General features: G+C 44.1%; 1 protein-coding gene across 1 annotated transcript in view; it reads left to right on the forward strand.

Moving 5' to 3' along the window:
- Positions 1–1,650: 1,650 nt before the first annotated feature.
- LOC120020606 (ephrin type-A receptor 4-like) overlaps positions 1,651–18,044 on the forward strand; it is a 28,653-nt gene continuing 12,259 nt past the window's right edge. The window contains exons 1-5 of the mRNA XM_038964312.1: positions 1,651–1,696; positions 2,873–2,940; positions 3,720–4,028; positions 4,187–4,541; positions 17,624–17,779. Of these exons, the coding sequence (XP_038820240.1) occupies positions 1,651–1,696; positions 2,873–2,940; positions 3,720–4,028; positions 4,187–4,541; positions 17,624–17,779 (934 nt within the window). The remainder of the gene's footprint in view (positions 1,697–2,872; positions 2,941–3,719; positions 4,029–4,186; positions 4,542–17,623; positions 17,780–18,044) is intronic.

The raw sequence follows: 18,044 nt of genomic DNA on the forward strand, positions 1-18,044 counted from the left end.
CACAGTGCGGATCCCAGCCTATGGAATAAAAGCGGGGCTTTTATTGCTCAATCTAATTCCATAGGCCTAATGGACACATGTTCAAACTCGCACACTTTTGATAGCCTTAAAGGGACAATCTGTAGTTGCTACATCCATTTTTGGATTTATAAATTATATACATTCATGTGAAAATATAATTTAATATTATTATTATATGTATTAGAAAGCAATGGGTTAGAAGAATCCTACATAACCAACCCATAAAATTACATTTAGATGTCGTTACATTGGTAACATACATTTTTGTCTTCTAATGCCTCTTGAGGGGAAAGTCATCTCAAAGTAACTAAATGTTACTTTACCTTTCTTTAACGAGGCACGTCAGTAAGGAACAAATTCTTATTTACAATGACAGCCTATGAGGAAACACTGGGTTAACTGCCGTGTTCAGGGGCAGAACAACAGATGTTTACCTTGTCAGCTCAGGGATTTGATCCAGCAATCTTTTGGTTCCTGGCCCAACAATATAAGCACTAGGCTACCTGCCGTAATTAGACTACATTACTGAGTTTGGGTAATCCAAAAGTTATGTTACTGATTACAATTTTGGACAGATAACTAGTAACGGTAACTGATTACATTTAGAAAGTAATCCACCCAACACATGCCTTAGGCTATTGAGGTCATCACCATCACCCCAGATCTCACTCCCAATGGAAGAGCGTCAGGTAGAGAGAGATATGAGCTAACGACAGGGGGCGCTATCTCCCTCTTGTTTTTCCTCCATCCTTTTCAGTGAGGCATTGCAATTCAGCAAGCAACAAACAACCTACTGACTGGGAAGAATGTCAGTTAAACGTCTAGTTTTGATTTATATTTCAACTAACATGAATTCAATGTGAAATCAACCAAAAAGGTCACTATGTCATTGGATTTAGGTTAAAAGTTGGGTGAAAGAAAGATGAAATGCCCTTAAATTGATTACTTTTAGCAAATCGAAACAGTTTTTCACGTTGATTAAATGTCATCACATATATTTGTTTGGCTTGAAATAACGTGGAAACAATGTTGATTCAACCAGTTTTTTGCCCAGTGGGAAGAGGTCTTCATATTTGATGTGTTCACAGTTCCAAAGCACACTATTTTATCTATCACTTTTGTTTCAATCTATAAGCAGTTTTCTATCTTAAATTAGTCCTATTCTATCCCAAACAAAAAAAGGTTATTATTTGTCACATACTACAAATGTTTCGTTAAAAGCTTGTCTGTTGATTTATCGAAACGATCACGTTATATTGGCTCATCATGACGAATCAATGACGCAGGCTTAGTGTGATGTTGTCACCCTACTGTCAGTGACTTAATTGCCAGGAACACAGGTAAAACACGCAGACATTACAACATAATCTACACATATGACATATAACAACTCACACGTTGACAAACACTTACACCCTATGCCAGCGAGATACCGCTGACCAGAGAAGAGAAGATACCTACAACTGCGTCAGAAGGAACGCGAGAGACCTCCTTTTGCCCACAGCGTTCCAAGTATCATTCCCACACACACACAGTTTTCCAAGAGGGATGCGCGGAGCTAAACGGAGACACTTCCACACAGCACAAATGGCTGCGAGTTTTTGCAAAACAACTTGTGCGTTTATATGGATGTTTACAGTTATTTCCGCCGCCCGAGTGTATCCACCTAACGAAGGTAAGGAAATCAGTGTTTTGGAATTGTTTAGGCTTAAGGGGGGAGTGTACGGTTCTCCGAAATATTTGGTTAGGCTACTTAACGTGTCTTAATTGAGGGTCCGTTTTTCCCTTCATATTCGGGCACTATTGGAAACTGATATTTCTTATTTCGCATGTACATACTTGGAGTTCCTACCCGCTGCCTGGAAAACGCCGTTGTCCTCTTTCATTTGACTGTTATACAACTATTTGTTTCACTAGCTTATAATGATGAATGATAATCGCAATCACTGCAATCAAAAAATGTATGCGGTTGCCTCCCATACTATCTTTCTTTATCAGGTTCAGAATGCCGTTTCATTTGAGCTGAATTTCAATGTTATGCAGTCAGTAGCCTATTCAGCCTAAAGCAGTTCGAACAGGGGCACAATTGAAACCTCCAAATTCACATTTCTAACAAGTAAAACGTCAAACATTTTCGGTTTAAGCAGTGACCTACGGCCTTTGCGCTACGGGTTTTATCAAATTGTATTTGTCACATGCGCCGAATACAACAGGTGTAGGTAGACCTTACAGTGAAAATCTTACTTACAAGCCCTTAACTAACAATGCAGTTTTAAGTAAAAAATAAGAAATTATAGTAACAAATAATTAAAGAGCAGCAGTAAAATAACAATAGCAAGGCTATATATAGGGCATACCGGTACAGAGTCAATGTTGGAGCTCCCGAGTGGCGCAGTGATCTAAGGCACTGCATCTCATTGCTTGAGGTGTCACTACAGACACCCTGGTTTGAATCCAGGATGTATCACAACCGGCCATGACTGGGAGTCCCGTTGGCCCAGCGTCGTCTGGGTTTGGCTGGTGTAGGCTGTCATTGTAAAAAACAATTTGTTCTTAACTGACCTGCCTAGTTAAATAAAGGTTCAATAATAAATGTACAGGGGCTCCGGTTAATCCCAACACAGTGTCATGGGCGAGCTATATGTGTAACGTTTAGCCCAAAATCTATACATTCGTTCCAGTATATTTGAGATAGTCTGTCTGTTTGTGATATTTTATCGATCTTGTCATTTTCTTTCCATATCTGCATCTGTATGAATACAGTATGTATGGGTTCTTGTTGAGCCTAAGAGTAGCTGCCAATGGAAAGTGGAAATCACCTTCCCTACCTGTTTGTAACTGTGTGTTTCAGGGACGTTACTGGACACAAGGACAGTTCCTGGCGAGCTGAAATGGGCGGCAAGTCCAACAGAAGGAGGGGTATGTGGTCCTGCCGAGACAAAATAACCTATTTCAGTGAGAACATGTGTTTGTAATGCATAATTGTACACAGGTAGACTATGGGTGAGTCTTTTTTTAAATACCCTATAATCCAAGCTAGATGGCATTCTACTGCAGTCTCCATCTCCCTCTGTCTTTATTGCATGCACACCCTCTCTCGCTCACTTTCACTCTCTCCAGCCTCTTTGTTAGTTTAAGAGTTATTGGTGAACTTGACTCCTCTCCAGTCTCCCTGCGCTCACTTTCTTTTACTGAACTGCTTGATTGACAAGGTCCTGGTCCCCACACACTGAGCCCTTTGATTGCCAGCATACCCACACCCACCCATTGCTTACACACACACACACACACACACACACACACACACACACACACACACAAACCCCTCTCCACATCACAGTCGGGGCCAGTGTACAGCTTTACGACTGTGACAGCTGTGATTTCTGTCCTTCAACAAAGACTCCAAAGGAGGGAATAAAACTTGGAGCCATACTCTATGACAGCTCCTATAGAACACCTCTACACACACACACTCTCTGCCTCGGTCCGTCTAAAGCTCTCACCAGCAGGGAGTGGGAGGCCACATTACTATTCCATGGTAGTAAGATGCCATAGTTAGGCAAGGTCACCATGCAAGTCCATAAAACGTCCTTGATAAACTATCCCAAGATAAACGCACGGAAGGTTTTGTCGTCACTGAAGCTGATTGATGACTAGAAGTGACTTTGGTCTAATGGTCAGAATGTGTGTGTTCCCAGTGGGAGGAGGTAAGCATCATGGATGAGAAGAACGTCCCTATCAGAACGTACCAGGTGTGTAACGTGATGGAACCCAGCCAGAGCAACTGGCTTAGAACCGACTGGATCCCTCGGTCTGGAGCGCAGCGCATCTACGTCGAGATCAAGTTCACCCTCCGGGACTGTAACAGCCTGCCTGGAGTCACCGGCACCTGTAAGGAGACCTTCAACCTCTACTACTATGAGTCTAACAACGACAGAGAGCACTACATCAGAGAGAGCAACTTTCTCAAGATCGACACCGTGGCAGCCGACGAGAGCTTCACTCAGGTTAGGACTCTTGTTTTTTTTTTCATCTCTTTGTTAAATTTTAAGATCTGATGGTGTGTTGATTATGTTTTTTCAATGTGAAAATTACAAGGAAGTAACATTGTTGTGTTCTTATGGCTATTTATTATCAGTAATTCTGTTATTATTACAATGATCAGGTGGACATTGGGGACCGCATCATGAAGCTGAACACTGAGGTGCGTGACGTAAAGGTCACAACCCGGAAGGGTTTCTACCTGGCGTTCCAGGATGTTGGCGCCTGCATCGCTCTGGTTTCCGTACGTGTCTTCTACAAAACCTGCCCCCTCACTGTCCGCAACTTAGCAACCTTCCCAGATACCAACACCGGAGCTGACACTTCCTCGTTAGTGGAGGTCAGGGGGTCGTGCGTGAACCAATCAGAAGAGAGGGAGGAGCCCAAGATGTATTGTGGCGCAGACGGGGAATGGCTGGTCCCCATTGGTGGGTGTGTCTGTAACTTGGGATACGAGGAGAAGAGCGGAGTCTGTCAGGGTAAGGCATTTGATTTACTTTTAATTTAATGACCACATTTTCTTCTAAATTGTATCGAACCCCCGGGCGTATGCACGTAGTCGACTGAGCTAAAGTTAAGTCATCAGCTCTTGGACCTCTGGAAGAGAGAGTGAGGGAAATAGGCGAGACTGGAGGGAACAGACGTTCTGAAGACAGCTTTATAGCACGCCATTACTCTCTCTGAATAGAGAGTCTCTGTTCACACACACACACACACACACACACACACACACACACACACCAGTTGAGCGTCAGTGCTTCAGTAGGGAATGATATACAGCTGTGGGTTTATTCTCTCAATCTTATTTATTATGGCCATCCCAGCAGGCTAATTATATAACAAACAGCTTAAACGTTTAAAGGCCTGCGGACCGAGCAGAAGGTGTGTGTATGTGTGTGTCTGTGATAGTAGAGAAAGGGATAGCTATCAAACCTTTCTGTATGTGACAGACACCAGGTTCTCTCCCTCCCTCTCTCTTCCTCTCCATCCCTCTCTCTCTCCATCCAGACCTCCCCCTCTTTATCCATAGCAGAGTTAATGACATCTAAAGGCTGTTTTCTTTAACAAGATTTAACTAGACCCTTGACTCTGATCACCTTTGAACAGAAGTGAAGGACTAGCTCTTTTTAAGTATTTCCTTTTCCCCACTCTAAGTTGAAACAGCCCACTCAGGTCTGGAGCGCTCTAGTGATTTGCCATAGTACTGTCAGGCTTGACGACCGATTGGAACCTAGATTAAGTCTTTCCGTCATATCAATTAGCGGCCTGCAAACAATGGACAGGTGACCAATAGGGAGAGAGAAACGACAAAGCGAGGCAGGGAATGAGTAGAATACTTTTTAGCGCTATAGAGTGCTATGAAGAGACAAAGAGAGAAATAGTGCAGAGAGATACCGGCGGATAGAGGTGGAGGATTGGAGAGAGAGAGGGGGAGGAAAGGAAGGAGGAATTAGTTTGTGAATAGAGCGGGGGTTCTATAAGGAGGCCATTTGCGGCATAAGGCATCAATGATAGCCCAGTCCCCCCAATTGTTACTATGTCGGGGTGTTAGAGGGGGTGCAGTGGGCTCACACGGGGGCAAGAACACAAACATAAGAGAGGTTACCCCCCCTCCCCTCGACTTTATCCCCCAATGTCCCTTACGCCCAACCCCTCCACACACGCACATACACACACACCTTTAAGAGCAGGGTCATGACCAGGCTTGATGAAGCCGTCAAAAACTTTGACAGACACACACACACACACACACACACACACAAATACACTCTGTTAAGTTGTGAAGGGCAGGGTCATGACCGAGGTTGATAAAGACGTCAAAACTCTGACAGCTGTGATTCGGGCTGGGAGGAGAGGAAGCGAGGGAGGGACAGAGAAGGAGAGGAGAGACAACAGAGGTGGTTTAAATGTGAATGGGACAGTCAGACTCCGGAATGAAAAAGGACCTCTGCGTTTTGTTAAGAGTTTTGACGGCGCCTTTTTAGAGGGACTTTGTTCAGCTGTGGTTGCTCATCTGCTGCTATTACTGTGTGTCCATGTGGGCGTTATCTGTGTGTGTGTTTCTATTTTCTGCAGTGTGTATATGTGTTTGTGTGAGATATACAGTGCCTTCGGAAAGTATTCAGACCCCTTGACTTTTTCCACATTTTGTTACATTTTAGAACAAGGCTGTAATGTATTTAATAGTTTTTTCCCCTCATAAATCTACACACAATACCCTATCATGACAAAGCAAAAACAGTTTTTTAGAAATTCTTGCAACAAAAATATAAAAAATATCACATTTGCATAAGTATTCAGACCCTTTACTCAGTATTTTGTTGAAGCACCTTTGGCAGAGATTACAGCCTCAAGTCTTTTGGGGTATGATGCTACAATTTTGGCACACCTGTATTTGGGGAGTTTTTCCCATTCCTCTGTCAGGTTGGATGGGGAGCGTTGCTGCACAGCTATTTTCAGGTGTCTCCAGAGATGTTCGATTGGGTTCAAGTCCGGGCTCTGGCTGGGCCGCTCAAGGACATTCAGAAACTTGTCCCGAAGCCACTCCTGCATTGTCTTGGCTGTATGCTTATGGTCGTTGTCCTGTTGGAAGGTGAACATTCTCCCCAGTCTGAGGTCCTGAGCGATCTGGAGCAGGTTTTCATCAAGGATCTCTCTGTACTTTGCTCCGTTCATCTTTCCCTCGATCCTGACTAGTCTCCCAGTCCCTGCCGCTGAAAAACATTCCCACAGCATGATGCTGCCACCACCATGCTTCACCGTAGGGATGGTGCCAGGTGCCAGACGTGACGCTTGCCAATCAGGCCAAAGAGTTCAATCTTGGTTTCATCAGACCAGAGATTATTGTTTCTCATGGGCTGAGTCTTGGAATGGATGCACCTGAGCTCAATTTCGAGTCTCATAGCAAAGGGTCTGAATACTTGTGTAAATGAGGTATTTCTGTTTTTTCTAAAAACCTGTTTTTGCTTTGTCATTATGGATTATTATGTGTAGATTGCTGAGAAAAACATTTCATCCATTTTAGAATAAGGCTGTAACATAACAAAATGTGGAACAAGTCAAGGGGTCTGAATTCTTTCCGAAGACACTGAATGGGGTGAAATAAAGCGAGTAAGAGAGTGATAGAGAGAGACCTGAAATTAGATTTTATAAGATGCATGGTGGCGGTTGTCCAAGTGTGATCGACGTCAGAGAGACTTGAAGGTGCACCTTCAATAACTCAACCAACAGAGGATTTGGTGTGTGTGTGTGTGTGTGTGTGTGTAGAGAGAGAGATGGCCAGAGAGAGAGACAGGGCCAGCGTTATGGGTGGGCCTTATGGGGCCAGGCCCGCCCTACTGTACCTCCTTGCCCATCGAAATCAAATATTTAAATATTGATCATTTATTTGACTGAGACGCACGTCGACATAAAGACGCAACAATCCCAGATAAAGCATCCGAGCGAAACAGCACCCATCTGCCTCGGTATGGGTTGCCCATGTGCATGACATGTCATACTCTTTTTGGTCAGACGGCATCAGATACATGAGCTACATATAGTAAGACAGAGGGGCACTGTTTTGCTCGCTCAGGTGACATAAGCATTTTCTCATTTGAGCAAAAGTCTGTCTTCCACCCTCTCTCCTCCGTTCTCTCTCTTGACACGGAAACCGTTGAGTGGTTGGGGAGATGTCAATTCGTTAGTAGGTGAACAGAAGCGTCCTCCCCTCCTCAATAGCCACCTTTCATCAAGGATACTCATGTGTATCCTACCGCGGAAGAGTTTTGAAATCTGACACACCCCCTTTGAATCAGCTTTTGTTTTCGCCAGATGAGAAAAACATGCACACGTATAAACCGGTGATTGTCAAGCAAATAACTCATGTAATATAGCCTACACCTTCACAATAAATTCAATATATTTTTTAGACAGGTGTAAAGAAACATGATATGAAGAAAATGTAGTCTATTTTAGAAGAGCAGAAGTTGAGCTGTCCTTATGTTAGGTCCTGATCTGGCTATGCCAAATGGCTGTGGGCTACACTAGTTCATTTAGCAGACACGATTAGCTTAGAATTCCGTGGCATTATTTTATATTATAGTATGAAGAATACACTTGAACTAAGCTGAATTAAATAGAAAGGATATTTTCTCCAAATGATTTGAGGGAGTGCGCACATGCAGCTATTCTGTGTTGAGCAGTTAACAAATAAATGTAACTTTAGTTGTTCTACAAACGTTGGGCTATATGTTTTGATGTTTAATACATTGTAAGGCTGCATGATGTGAGTCTATTGATGATTTGAAAAAAGTCGCTTGAAAGGCGTTAGCTCCTCTTTGTTTTTTGTGCAGGCTGTACACACTTCATCAGTCTCTCATTCACAATTTGACAAGCACTTGATAACGGCTCGAATTTCCCGGCGGCATCCCCTTTGTTTGGCCGTAATGCACCATAAAAAATCCATACCTTTTGCGGCCAGTGCCCTTCGTGCCCTCGGCCCGGAGTGCTGCGTTGTGCCCTCCTCCATGAGTGCTGCATGTTCTGAAGCACCTCTCACTCACATGGCTCTCCCTCAAGTGATCAGGTTTTTCTCACAGGCTACAAGTGAAGACAGACACATCGGGGACACAACTGTGCGTGTCCTTAACCATGTCCGAGGTACATATTGAAGATATTGGAAGAACTCTCCACATTTACTTTTCGTCAGCCAATATGATGAGTAGGCCTAACAAATGGCAAAATAACTAGCCTATGTCAATTTACTATCTTTCATAGTACAAAAGTAAACCTATTCTGTGCAAGACATAAATGTCTCGTTTCAGGAAACTAGGCATACGTCACGTGTCACTACTTCACAGGAGAGCCATTTGAACCTAACTTATTTTTTAATCAAAATGCGTATTTTTGACAGTAATGCCTTCTGGAACATGTGAACTTTCATGTTCCATAATAAAAGACTTGTATGCCACCTGTAAATCCGATTTAAAATATTTAAATTACGAGCCTAGTTGGTTTAGTAACAGAAAAGCGAGCAACCTTCCTGCTAGCCATGATTGGCTGAGATAATGAGTGGGCTGGACATGCCGAGAGATGAGTTCGGATTGGTCTGCCATATAGCACGCTGCTGTCTATTGGAGCTGGTCGGTATATGTAGGTAATCCTGTCTAACGCTGCTTTAAAATAAAAAATGTATTGTGTATTAGAACTGCGTAAGTGTTGCTCTCCACTTTCTGGAGGACCGAGTTTTGAAATCAGTGGAAATAGCTATCATACTCTATGTAAACACTCCGGATTACATCTTCATACTAAGGGCAGCTATGGCATCCGTGATAGGGAGAAGCGCCCATCCATGATGTATATGGGTAAGATAGTCTCGCTAGCTACATTTTCAGATATTACACTTTTCTAATTTTGACAAAGTCATTTTCATTTCAAGTTCAAGTGTACTGTTGGCTAGCTAACGTTAGATGGCTGTCTCGCTAGCTGTTACATGTATGATCTTATTATTCATATCTCAGAGCCATTTGCTTTGTTAGTTATAGCCTAATGTTAGCTAGCCAACATTGAACCTGGTTGTTTAGCTACCTGCAGATTCATGCAGGGTAGTAACGTCATGAGTTGGGATTATGGTTTATTGTTTACCTAGCTAGTTACATGGCTTAACTTCTCTAGGGTAGGGGGCAGCATTCGGAATTTTGGATGAAAAGCATGCCCAAATTAAACTGCCTGCTTCTCGGGCCCAGAAGATATGATATGCATATAACTGGTAGATTTGGATAGAAAACACTCTAAAGTTTCAAACTGTTAAAATAGTGTCTGTGAGTATAACAGAACTGATTTGGCAGGTGAAAACCTGAGAAAAATCCATTCAGGAAGTAGGATTGTTTTTGGTTTTGTAGTTTTCTATTCAATGCCATTACAGTATCCATTGACTTAGGACTCAAATTGCAGTTCCTATGCCTTCCACTAGATGTCAACAGTCTTTAGAAATTGTTTCAGGCATGTATTCTTAAAAATGAGGGAGTAAGAGCAGTCTGAATGAGTGGACCCTGCCGTGTCACAGAGCTTTTTCATGCGCGCGACCGAGAGAGTGCCTTTCATGTTTACCTTTTATATTGACGACGTTATTGTCCGGTTGAAATATTATCGATTATTTAGGCTAAAAACAACCTGAGGATTGAATATAAACATCGTTTGACATGTTTCTATGAACTTTACGGATACAATTTGGATTTTTTGTCTGCCTGTTGTGACTGCGTTTGAGCCTGTGGATTACTGAAGAAAACGCGCAAACAAAATGGAGGTTTTTGGATATAAAGAGACTTTATCGAACAAAAGGAACATTTATTGAGTAAATTAATGTCTTCTGAGTGCAACCATATGAAGATCATCAAAGGTAAGGGATTCATTTTATCTCTATTTCTGACTTGTGTAACTCTTCTACTCGGCTGGTTACTGTTTGTAATGATTTGTCTGCTGGGCTATGTTCTCAAATAATCGTAAGGTATGCTTTCGCCATAAAGCATTTTTTTTTTTTTATCTAACACCGTGGTTGGATTCACAAGAAGTTAATCTTTAAACCTATGTAAAATGTTTTGTTTTCTGAATTTTTATAATGAGTATTTCTGTATTTGAATTTGGCGCCCTGCAGTTTCACTGGCTGTTGAAGAGGTGAGACGCTACCGTCTCACGTACCCTAGAGAGGTTAACAAAATACTCCACTATGCAAGTAACCATTTCAATAGAATGTCACTGCGACAACTGTTGATAGACGTAGCTGGTAAATTCGCTCTGGCTATCTTCTCCGATTTCAGAGCACTCTCATCTGACTGTGCCAGAGTGCAGAATAACTGACGAATTTACGAACACTCAACACCTGTTGAATATGGCCGGTGTCAGTAAACATTGGCAAACAAGTGTAAATTGTTGCCAGCAGCACAGTTGCAGTCACCAACGCTCTGGATAACATAAAAACAGCCTAACCAGCTCTGCTAGGATGAGTAAAATGGTCAGTGAGCTGTTCTCTCATTTGTGTCTGGAAGTAGCTAGCCAATGTTAGCCAGTTAGCTTGGGTGCTTGACTGCTGTTGTTAGGACAGAATGCTCGGATCAACCCTTAAAGAGATGGGTGGGGCTAAAGCTTAAGAGGGTGTGAACAATGCTGAATGGGTGTAGAGAAAGAAGAGCTCTCCAGTAGGTACCAAAACATTCAAAGGCCATTTTCTCAAAAGTGAGGTTACAACTTTATCAACTTTCAAAGCAGAATTACTTTCCCATTGTTCGTCAAATGCGGTGTATGATGTACCATTTTGTAGCTCTGTGTCTTTGCTTTTATCCCATGTAAAAAAAAAAAAAAAAAAAAAAGAAAACACAATTTCAAATTTTGCTACATAAGACAGAATCAAGGCGGTCGGTCACAAATATTCCAAATATTGCATTTTTATAGTGAAAAGGCCATATCAAAACATAAAGGCCTGTGGGTTAGGCTACATGAGGTGTGCGACTATGATTAGAAAAAGTTGCCAAAAAAAGGCATTGTTTCTTGCCTTATGCTGGACATCATTCACAAGAAAATGCCATAGCTTCAGCCACTGTTTGGATGCTGGAATTATTTTGGATGAACGTGCGAAGGTAACCTTCGTTTTGAAGTGATTCTTTTGACAATTAGTTGAAAACATGACTGGTTGTGTTCAAGCCACATTAAATGTAAAACATTTTTACAGTTAAATTACATATTTACCTTAAACCCCATTTAAAAAACACACACATGGAAGTTCCTGTGAAAAAAACATGACTTATTTTGGAAATGTGTGTGTGTGTGATCACAGTGCTGTGCTGTGTGTTGCTTCTGTGTCTGTAAAACAAAGGTATTGACAGTCTGAATATTCATATCCTGTCTGCTTCTCACTGTGGGAGAATACTGAATACATGATCATCACCTGTCTACTGAAAGAGAAGAGAAGAGACGAGAGCGAGTGAGAGAGACGAGGGAGACCGATAGAGAGAAGAGATAGGTGTAGGGAGTGGGAGAACAAGAGGAGAGAGTGAAAGAGAAACATTCACAGTAAAGGTGCCCTTTTATTGCTATCATCTTGGTCATTTACATATTCATTTTTTTGCGCAAATCCAGATCAAATGCAAATCTATCTCATTACATAGTTTCTCTATGACCCTGTCCTGTCGCCCTCCCTCTCGCTCTCTGTGAGTCGGAAGTACCTCTGACCGCTCCAGTGTGTCAGCTGTCTAGGTGATGGATAGAGGGAGGGACGGAGTGATGGATGGATGGAGTGATAAATGAGAGGGAGGGATGGACATCAGAGGGAGTTATGGGTGCCCGGTAGACCTGGGGAAAACGAGATGAGTTTTTCAGAGTTAACCATTGTAGATTAGTGATCCCAAGGCTGTCCCATTCACTCCTCTGTGATCAAGGGGCTCTTCAAAATTGTAGTAGAATATAGCTACTTAATATAGCTACTTTGCAATCTAGGTTGATTACATAATCCCTCTTGTGTTTCCGGTACTTCCTCTTGTGGCTTGTGAACAAAATCAGAGTTCCTAACCAGAAGAACTATGATTATCCTCGATGGAGATGTGTCACCTCTGCAGTGACACACAGTGTGTGGTGCAGTTAAACACAACAGGACATCTGTATGAGAGCCTGGTTAGATGTTATATATGGCTCCTCTGAGTGAGTGAGATGTCTGTCTGTCTGACTGTCAGCCTGCCTTTCCCTTAGGGTAAACCAGGATTAGCTCCTACCTCACCACCGCACGCACAGATATGCAAGCATAGCCCTGTGTGTTTGTATGTGGAATGCATTTGTCATTGGAAAGGTGTTGACACTCGTCGTGTTTGAGGATAATTACAGAGTTCTTTCGCTCCTCTTCCTCTATCAGTCACCCAGACCTGCTAGTTACACACTAGTCTAGGTGGATTTAGTTTCACATTCACACAGTGTTTAGTGTGTGTGCCCAGGCTGGGGGAGGGGCGGGTGGAACTGACAGTGAGAGTATTATCATGTCAAAAGCCCCCTGCAACAATTACCCCCTTCTCTCTCTCAATTTAAGGGTCTGTATTGGCATGGGAAACATATGTTTACATTGCCAAAGCAAGTGAAATAAACAATTAACAGTAAACATTACAATCACAAAAGTTTCAAAAGAATAACGACATTTCAAATGTCATATGATGTCTATATACACTGTTGTAATGGTGTGCAAATAGTTAAAGTACAAAAATAAATAAACTTTTATATTTTAAATATATAAAACTATTTTTAAAATATTTTTTACTGGTTGCCCTTTTCTTATGGCAACAGGTCACAAATCTTGCTGCAGTGATGGCACACTGTGGTATTTCACCCAATAGATATGGGAGTTTATCAAAATTGGATTGGTTTTTCGAATTCTTTGGGTCTGTGTAATCTGAGGGAAATATGTTTCTCTAATATGGTCATACATTTGGCAGGAGGTTAGGAAGTGCAGCTCAGTTCCCACCTCTTTTTGTGGGCAGTGTGCACATAGCCTGTCTTCTCTTGAGAGCCAGGTCTGCTGTCGGCAGCCTTTCTCAGTAGCAAGGCTATGCTCACTGAGTCTACATAGTCAAAGATGTCCTTCTCGCTCTCTCGCTCTCACACAGTTTATGGAGTTTGTAGTACAAAGGAAGTAGCCTACACTCATTTACTCACTCTACCCAACTCAGCATTTTCTGTAAAATGAAGAGCAAAGGGGAAGGAGAAACTATAGGAGTGGAGAGGGATCTCTCTCACACACAGAGAGAGTTTAGAAAGTAATGTGCGTTGTCTACCCCTTACCCAGCAGCTTCAGCCGCTCTCATCAGGAGATTGGAGACAAGAGCCAAGAATCTGACTGTTTACAGTGCGTGTGCTTGTGTGTGTGTGTCCTACTGTCCTTCCTCCTCTGTCAACTGCCACCCCCCTCCCTCACACACACACACACACACACACTCCTACTGTGTGCGTTCTGCAAGGCGGTACTCCTGTCTCTCTGAGTCTGATGGACGACCCCGGGGCTGTCCATCAAAGAGACACGCGATACCTGACCTGCCGTTGACATGAACACACACACACACACTCTGTCACACATGCACAAGCACACCGGCACACATACAGCCATACTGGCACACATTTTTTGGCACACCGTGAGCCATTGAATTGTAGCAGGAGGGCAGGACTCAAGGCTGTGAGCTGGCTTTGTCTCCATCCCACCCTGCCGTTCTCCCTTTTTTCCACAATGAACAGAGGGAAGGTGAGAGGGAGAGAATAAGAAAGGGAGAGAGTGTGGCCACCAACCCATAAACACTCCTTCGTCTTTTCACGTCACTGTTTCTCTCTTCTTTCTTTTTCTCGCTCATTCCCTATCTTCTATGTTTCTGTCCCTCTCTCTTCTCGTTCCCCACAGTCTCTGATAATCTCTATTTTTCATCATTCCTCTCTCTGAGGGGAAAAGGCATGTGTGTGTGTGTCATGATTTGTGTTTGTGCTGCAAAGGGAGAGTGAGCGTTGACCTGGAATGACAGCTCATAAAGGTGTTATTATCCCTATATAAGAGAGGGCGACGGTGGACTGCTGCTCTCCTCTCTCTCTCGCTCTCTCTCCTTCTCTCCACTCCTCTTTCCCCTCTGTCGCACCCTCACAAAGACCATCACCCTCAACAGTGTATGACTTTATGGCGTCACACACACACCAAGGTCTCTACTGATAGTATTATAATACCCGGAACTACACTCACTCATTGATGGCGGGGGCTCAGTCAAAAACAAACCTGCCTTTTGCAACTAGCACAGACTTTCTGATAACTTATTTATTGAGGAAAAATGCATTTACTACGACTGTGATATGTGGTTGTCTGCATTCATCCTAACATGAGTGCACTAACTGTAAGTCACTCTGGATAAGAGCGTCTGCTAGCTAAATGACTCAAATGTAAAATGTCGACATCGAGGCCTTACAGCTGTAAAGTGTTTGACATAGAGCCATAAAAGCAGGGTTAACGGATGTGAATGGCTCCTATCTGTGTGTGTTAGTGCGCGTGTGTGTGCATGTTCTTATGCAATCAGCGTTTAACTGGTATCGATTGAGCTATAAAAAAAAAACAATAACAATCTTCAAAGCATTCCAGAGGGAGAGAGAGAAACAGAGAGGGAGAGAGAGAGAAACAGAGAGGGAGAGAGAGAGAAACAGAGAGAGGGAGAGAGAGAAACAGAGAGAGGGAGAGAGAGAAACAGAGAGAGGGAGAGAGAGAAACAGAGAGAGAGAGAAACAGAGAGGGAGAGAGAGAAACAGAGAGGGAGAGAGAGAAACAGAGAGGGAGAGAGAGAGAAACAGAGAGGGAGAGAGAGAGAAACAGAGAGGGAGAGAGAGAGAAACGGAGAGGGGGAGAGAGAGAGAAACAGAGAGGGAGAGAGAGAGAAACGGAGAGGCAGAGAGAGAAACGGAGAGGCAGAGAGAGAAACGGAGAGGGAGAGAGAGAAACGGAGAGGGAGAGAGAGAAACGGAGAGGGAGAGAGAGAAACGGAGAGGGAGAAACGGAGAGGGAGAAACGGAGAGGGAGAAACGGAGAGGGAGAAACGGAGAGGGAGAGGGAGAAACGGAGAGGGAGAGGGAGAAACAGAGAGGGAGAGGGAGAAACAGAGAGGGAGAGGGAGAAACGGAGAGGGAGAAACGGAGAGGGAGAGGGAGAAACAGAGAGGGAGAGGGAGAAACAGAGAGGGAGAGGGAGAAACAGAGAGGGAGAGGGAGAAACAGAGAGGGAGAGGGAGAAACAGAGAGGGAGAGGGAGAAACAGAGAGGGAGAGGGAGAAACAGAGAGGGAGAGGGAGAAACAGAGAGGGAGAGGGAGAAACAGAGAGGGAGAGGGAGAAACAGAGAGGGAGAGGGAGAAACAGAGAGGGAGAGGGAGAAACAGAGAGGGAGAGGGAGAAACAGAGAGGGAGAGGGAGAAACAGAGAGGGAGAGGGAGAAACAGAGAGGGAGAGGGAGAAACAGAGAGGGAGAGGGAGAAACAGAGAGGGAGAGGGAGAAACAGAGAGGGAGAAACAGAGAGGGAAACAGAGAGGGAGAGAGAGAAACAGAGAGGGAGAGGGAGAAACAGAGAGGGAGAGGGAGAAACAGAGAGGAGAGGGAGAAACAGAGAGGGAGAGGGAGAAACAGAGAGGGAGAGGGAGAAACAGAGAGGGAGAGGGAGAAACAGAGAGGGAGAGGGAGAAACAGAGAGAGAGAGAGAAACAGAGGGAGAGAGAGAAACAGAGAGGGAGAGGGAGAAACAGAGAGGGAGAGGGAGAAACAGAGAGGGAGAGGGAGAAACAGAGAGGGAGAGGGAGAAACAGAGAGGGAGAGGGAGAAACAGAGAGGGAGAGGGAGAAACAGAGAGGGAGAGGGAGAAACAGAGAGGGAGAGGGAGAAACAGAGAGGGAGAGGGAGAAACAGAGAGGGAGAGGGAGAAACAGAGAGGGAGAGGAGAGAGACAGAAACAGAGAGGGAGAGGGAGAAACAGAGAGGGAGAGGGAGAGGGAGAAACAGAGAGGGAGAGAGAGAAACAGAGAGGGAGAGAGAGAAACAGAGAGAGAGAGAGAAAGAGAGAGAGAGAGAGGGAGAGAGAAACAGAGAGAGAAACAGAGAGAGAAACAGAGAGAGAAACAGAGGGAGAGAGAGAAACAGAGAGGGAGAGGGAGAAACAGAGAGAGAGAGGGAGAAACAGAGAGGGAGAGGGAGAAACAGAGAGGGAGAGGGAGAAACAGAGAGGGAGAGGGAGAAACAGAGAGGGAGAGGGAGAAACAGAGAGGGAGAGGGAGAAACAGAGAGGGAGAGGGAGAAACAGAGAGGGAGAGGGAGAAACAGAGAGGGAGAGAGAGAAACAGAGAGAGAGAGAGAGAAACAGAGAGGGAGAGAGAGAGAGAGAGAGGAAAACAGAGAGAGAGAGAGACGGAGGAAAACAGAGAGAGAGAGAGACGGAGGAAAACAGAGAGAGAGAGAGACGGAGGAAAACAGAGAGAGAGAGAGAGGAAAACAGAGAGAGAGAGAGAGGAAAACAGAGAGAGAGAGAGAGGAAAACAGAGAGAGAGAGAGAGGAAAACAGAGAGAGAGAGAGAGGAAAACAGAGAGAGAGAGAGAGGAAAACAGAGAGAGTGTGAGAAAGAAAGTGTGTGTGAGAGAGGTAGAGCCTCCCAGAAGAGAGGGATGGTTAGGACAGCGTTGATTACAGAGACGGGACATTCCTATGGGAAGACTTCCTCTACTGATGAGTGTTATAAAACACTCTGTCACACACACACACTGTCATCCCCCATTTTCAAACACAAACTCTGTCACTCCCACATTCCGAACCACTCCCACTGCGATGACTTGGTCACCCCCGGAAATGAAATAGGGGGAGAATAGAGATGATAATAACGTAATTACTTCTAGAAGAGTTGTGAAAAAGTGAAGGATTTCATGAATGGGTTGACAGCCATGGGGGTTAGGCATTCTGAATAAGTCAAACTGGGTATTGTCATGTCAATGCATGTGTTGATTGTACTAGAATGAAAATGAATGGAACCCCCCCCCTCTCTCTCTGTAGCGTGTACGGTCGGTTTCAACAGAGCTGTGTCTACAGACAGAGCATGTTCTAAGTGTCCTCCGCACAGTCACTCAGAGAAGGAGGGGGCTACTGTCTGTGACTGCAACCCGGCATACTACCGTTCTGAGAGTGACCCTGCATCTATGCCCTGCACACGTAAGAACACACACACACACACAACATTTCCCCCTAGGGGGTCGATCAATCAATGCAGCTGTACTCTTTCTCCCCTCTGTTCCTCTTCTCTCTTTTGTCCTCTCTCTCTTTCCTCTGTCGTCCCTCTGTACTGATCTAAAGACTTCTGACTAATCCACCGTGTCCTGGACGGGAGATAAGGCGTTGCGATCGAATGAATAGTCCTCGGGCTCAGTTACATGTCACTTTCTGTCCCTCTCTCTCCTTCTCGCTCTCTCTTTCTCTC

The sequence above is a fragment of the Salvelinus namaycush genome, chromosome 25, assembly GCF_016432855.1.
Source record: "Salvelinus namaycush isolate Seneca chromosome 25, SaNama_1.0, whole genome shotgun sequence".
Classification (NCBI taxonomy): domain Eukaryota; kingdom Metazoa; phylum Chordata; class Actinopteri; order Salmoniformes; family Salmonidae; genus Salvelinus; species Salvelinus namaycush.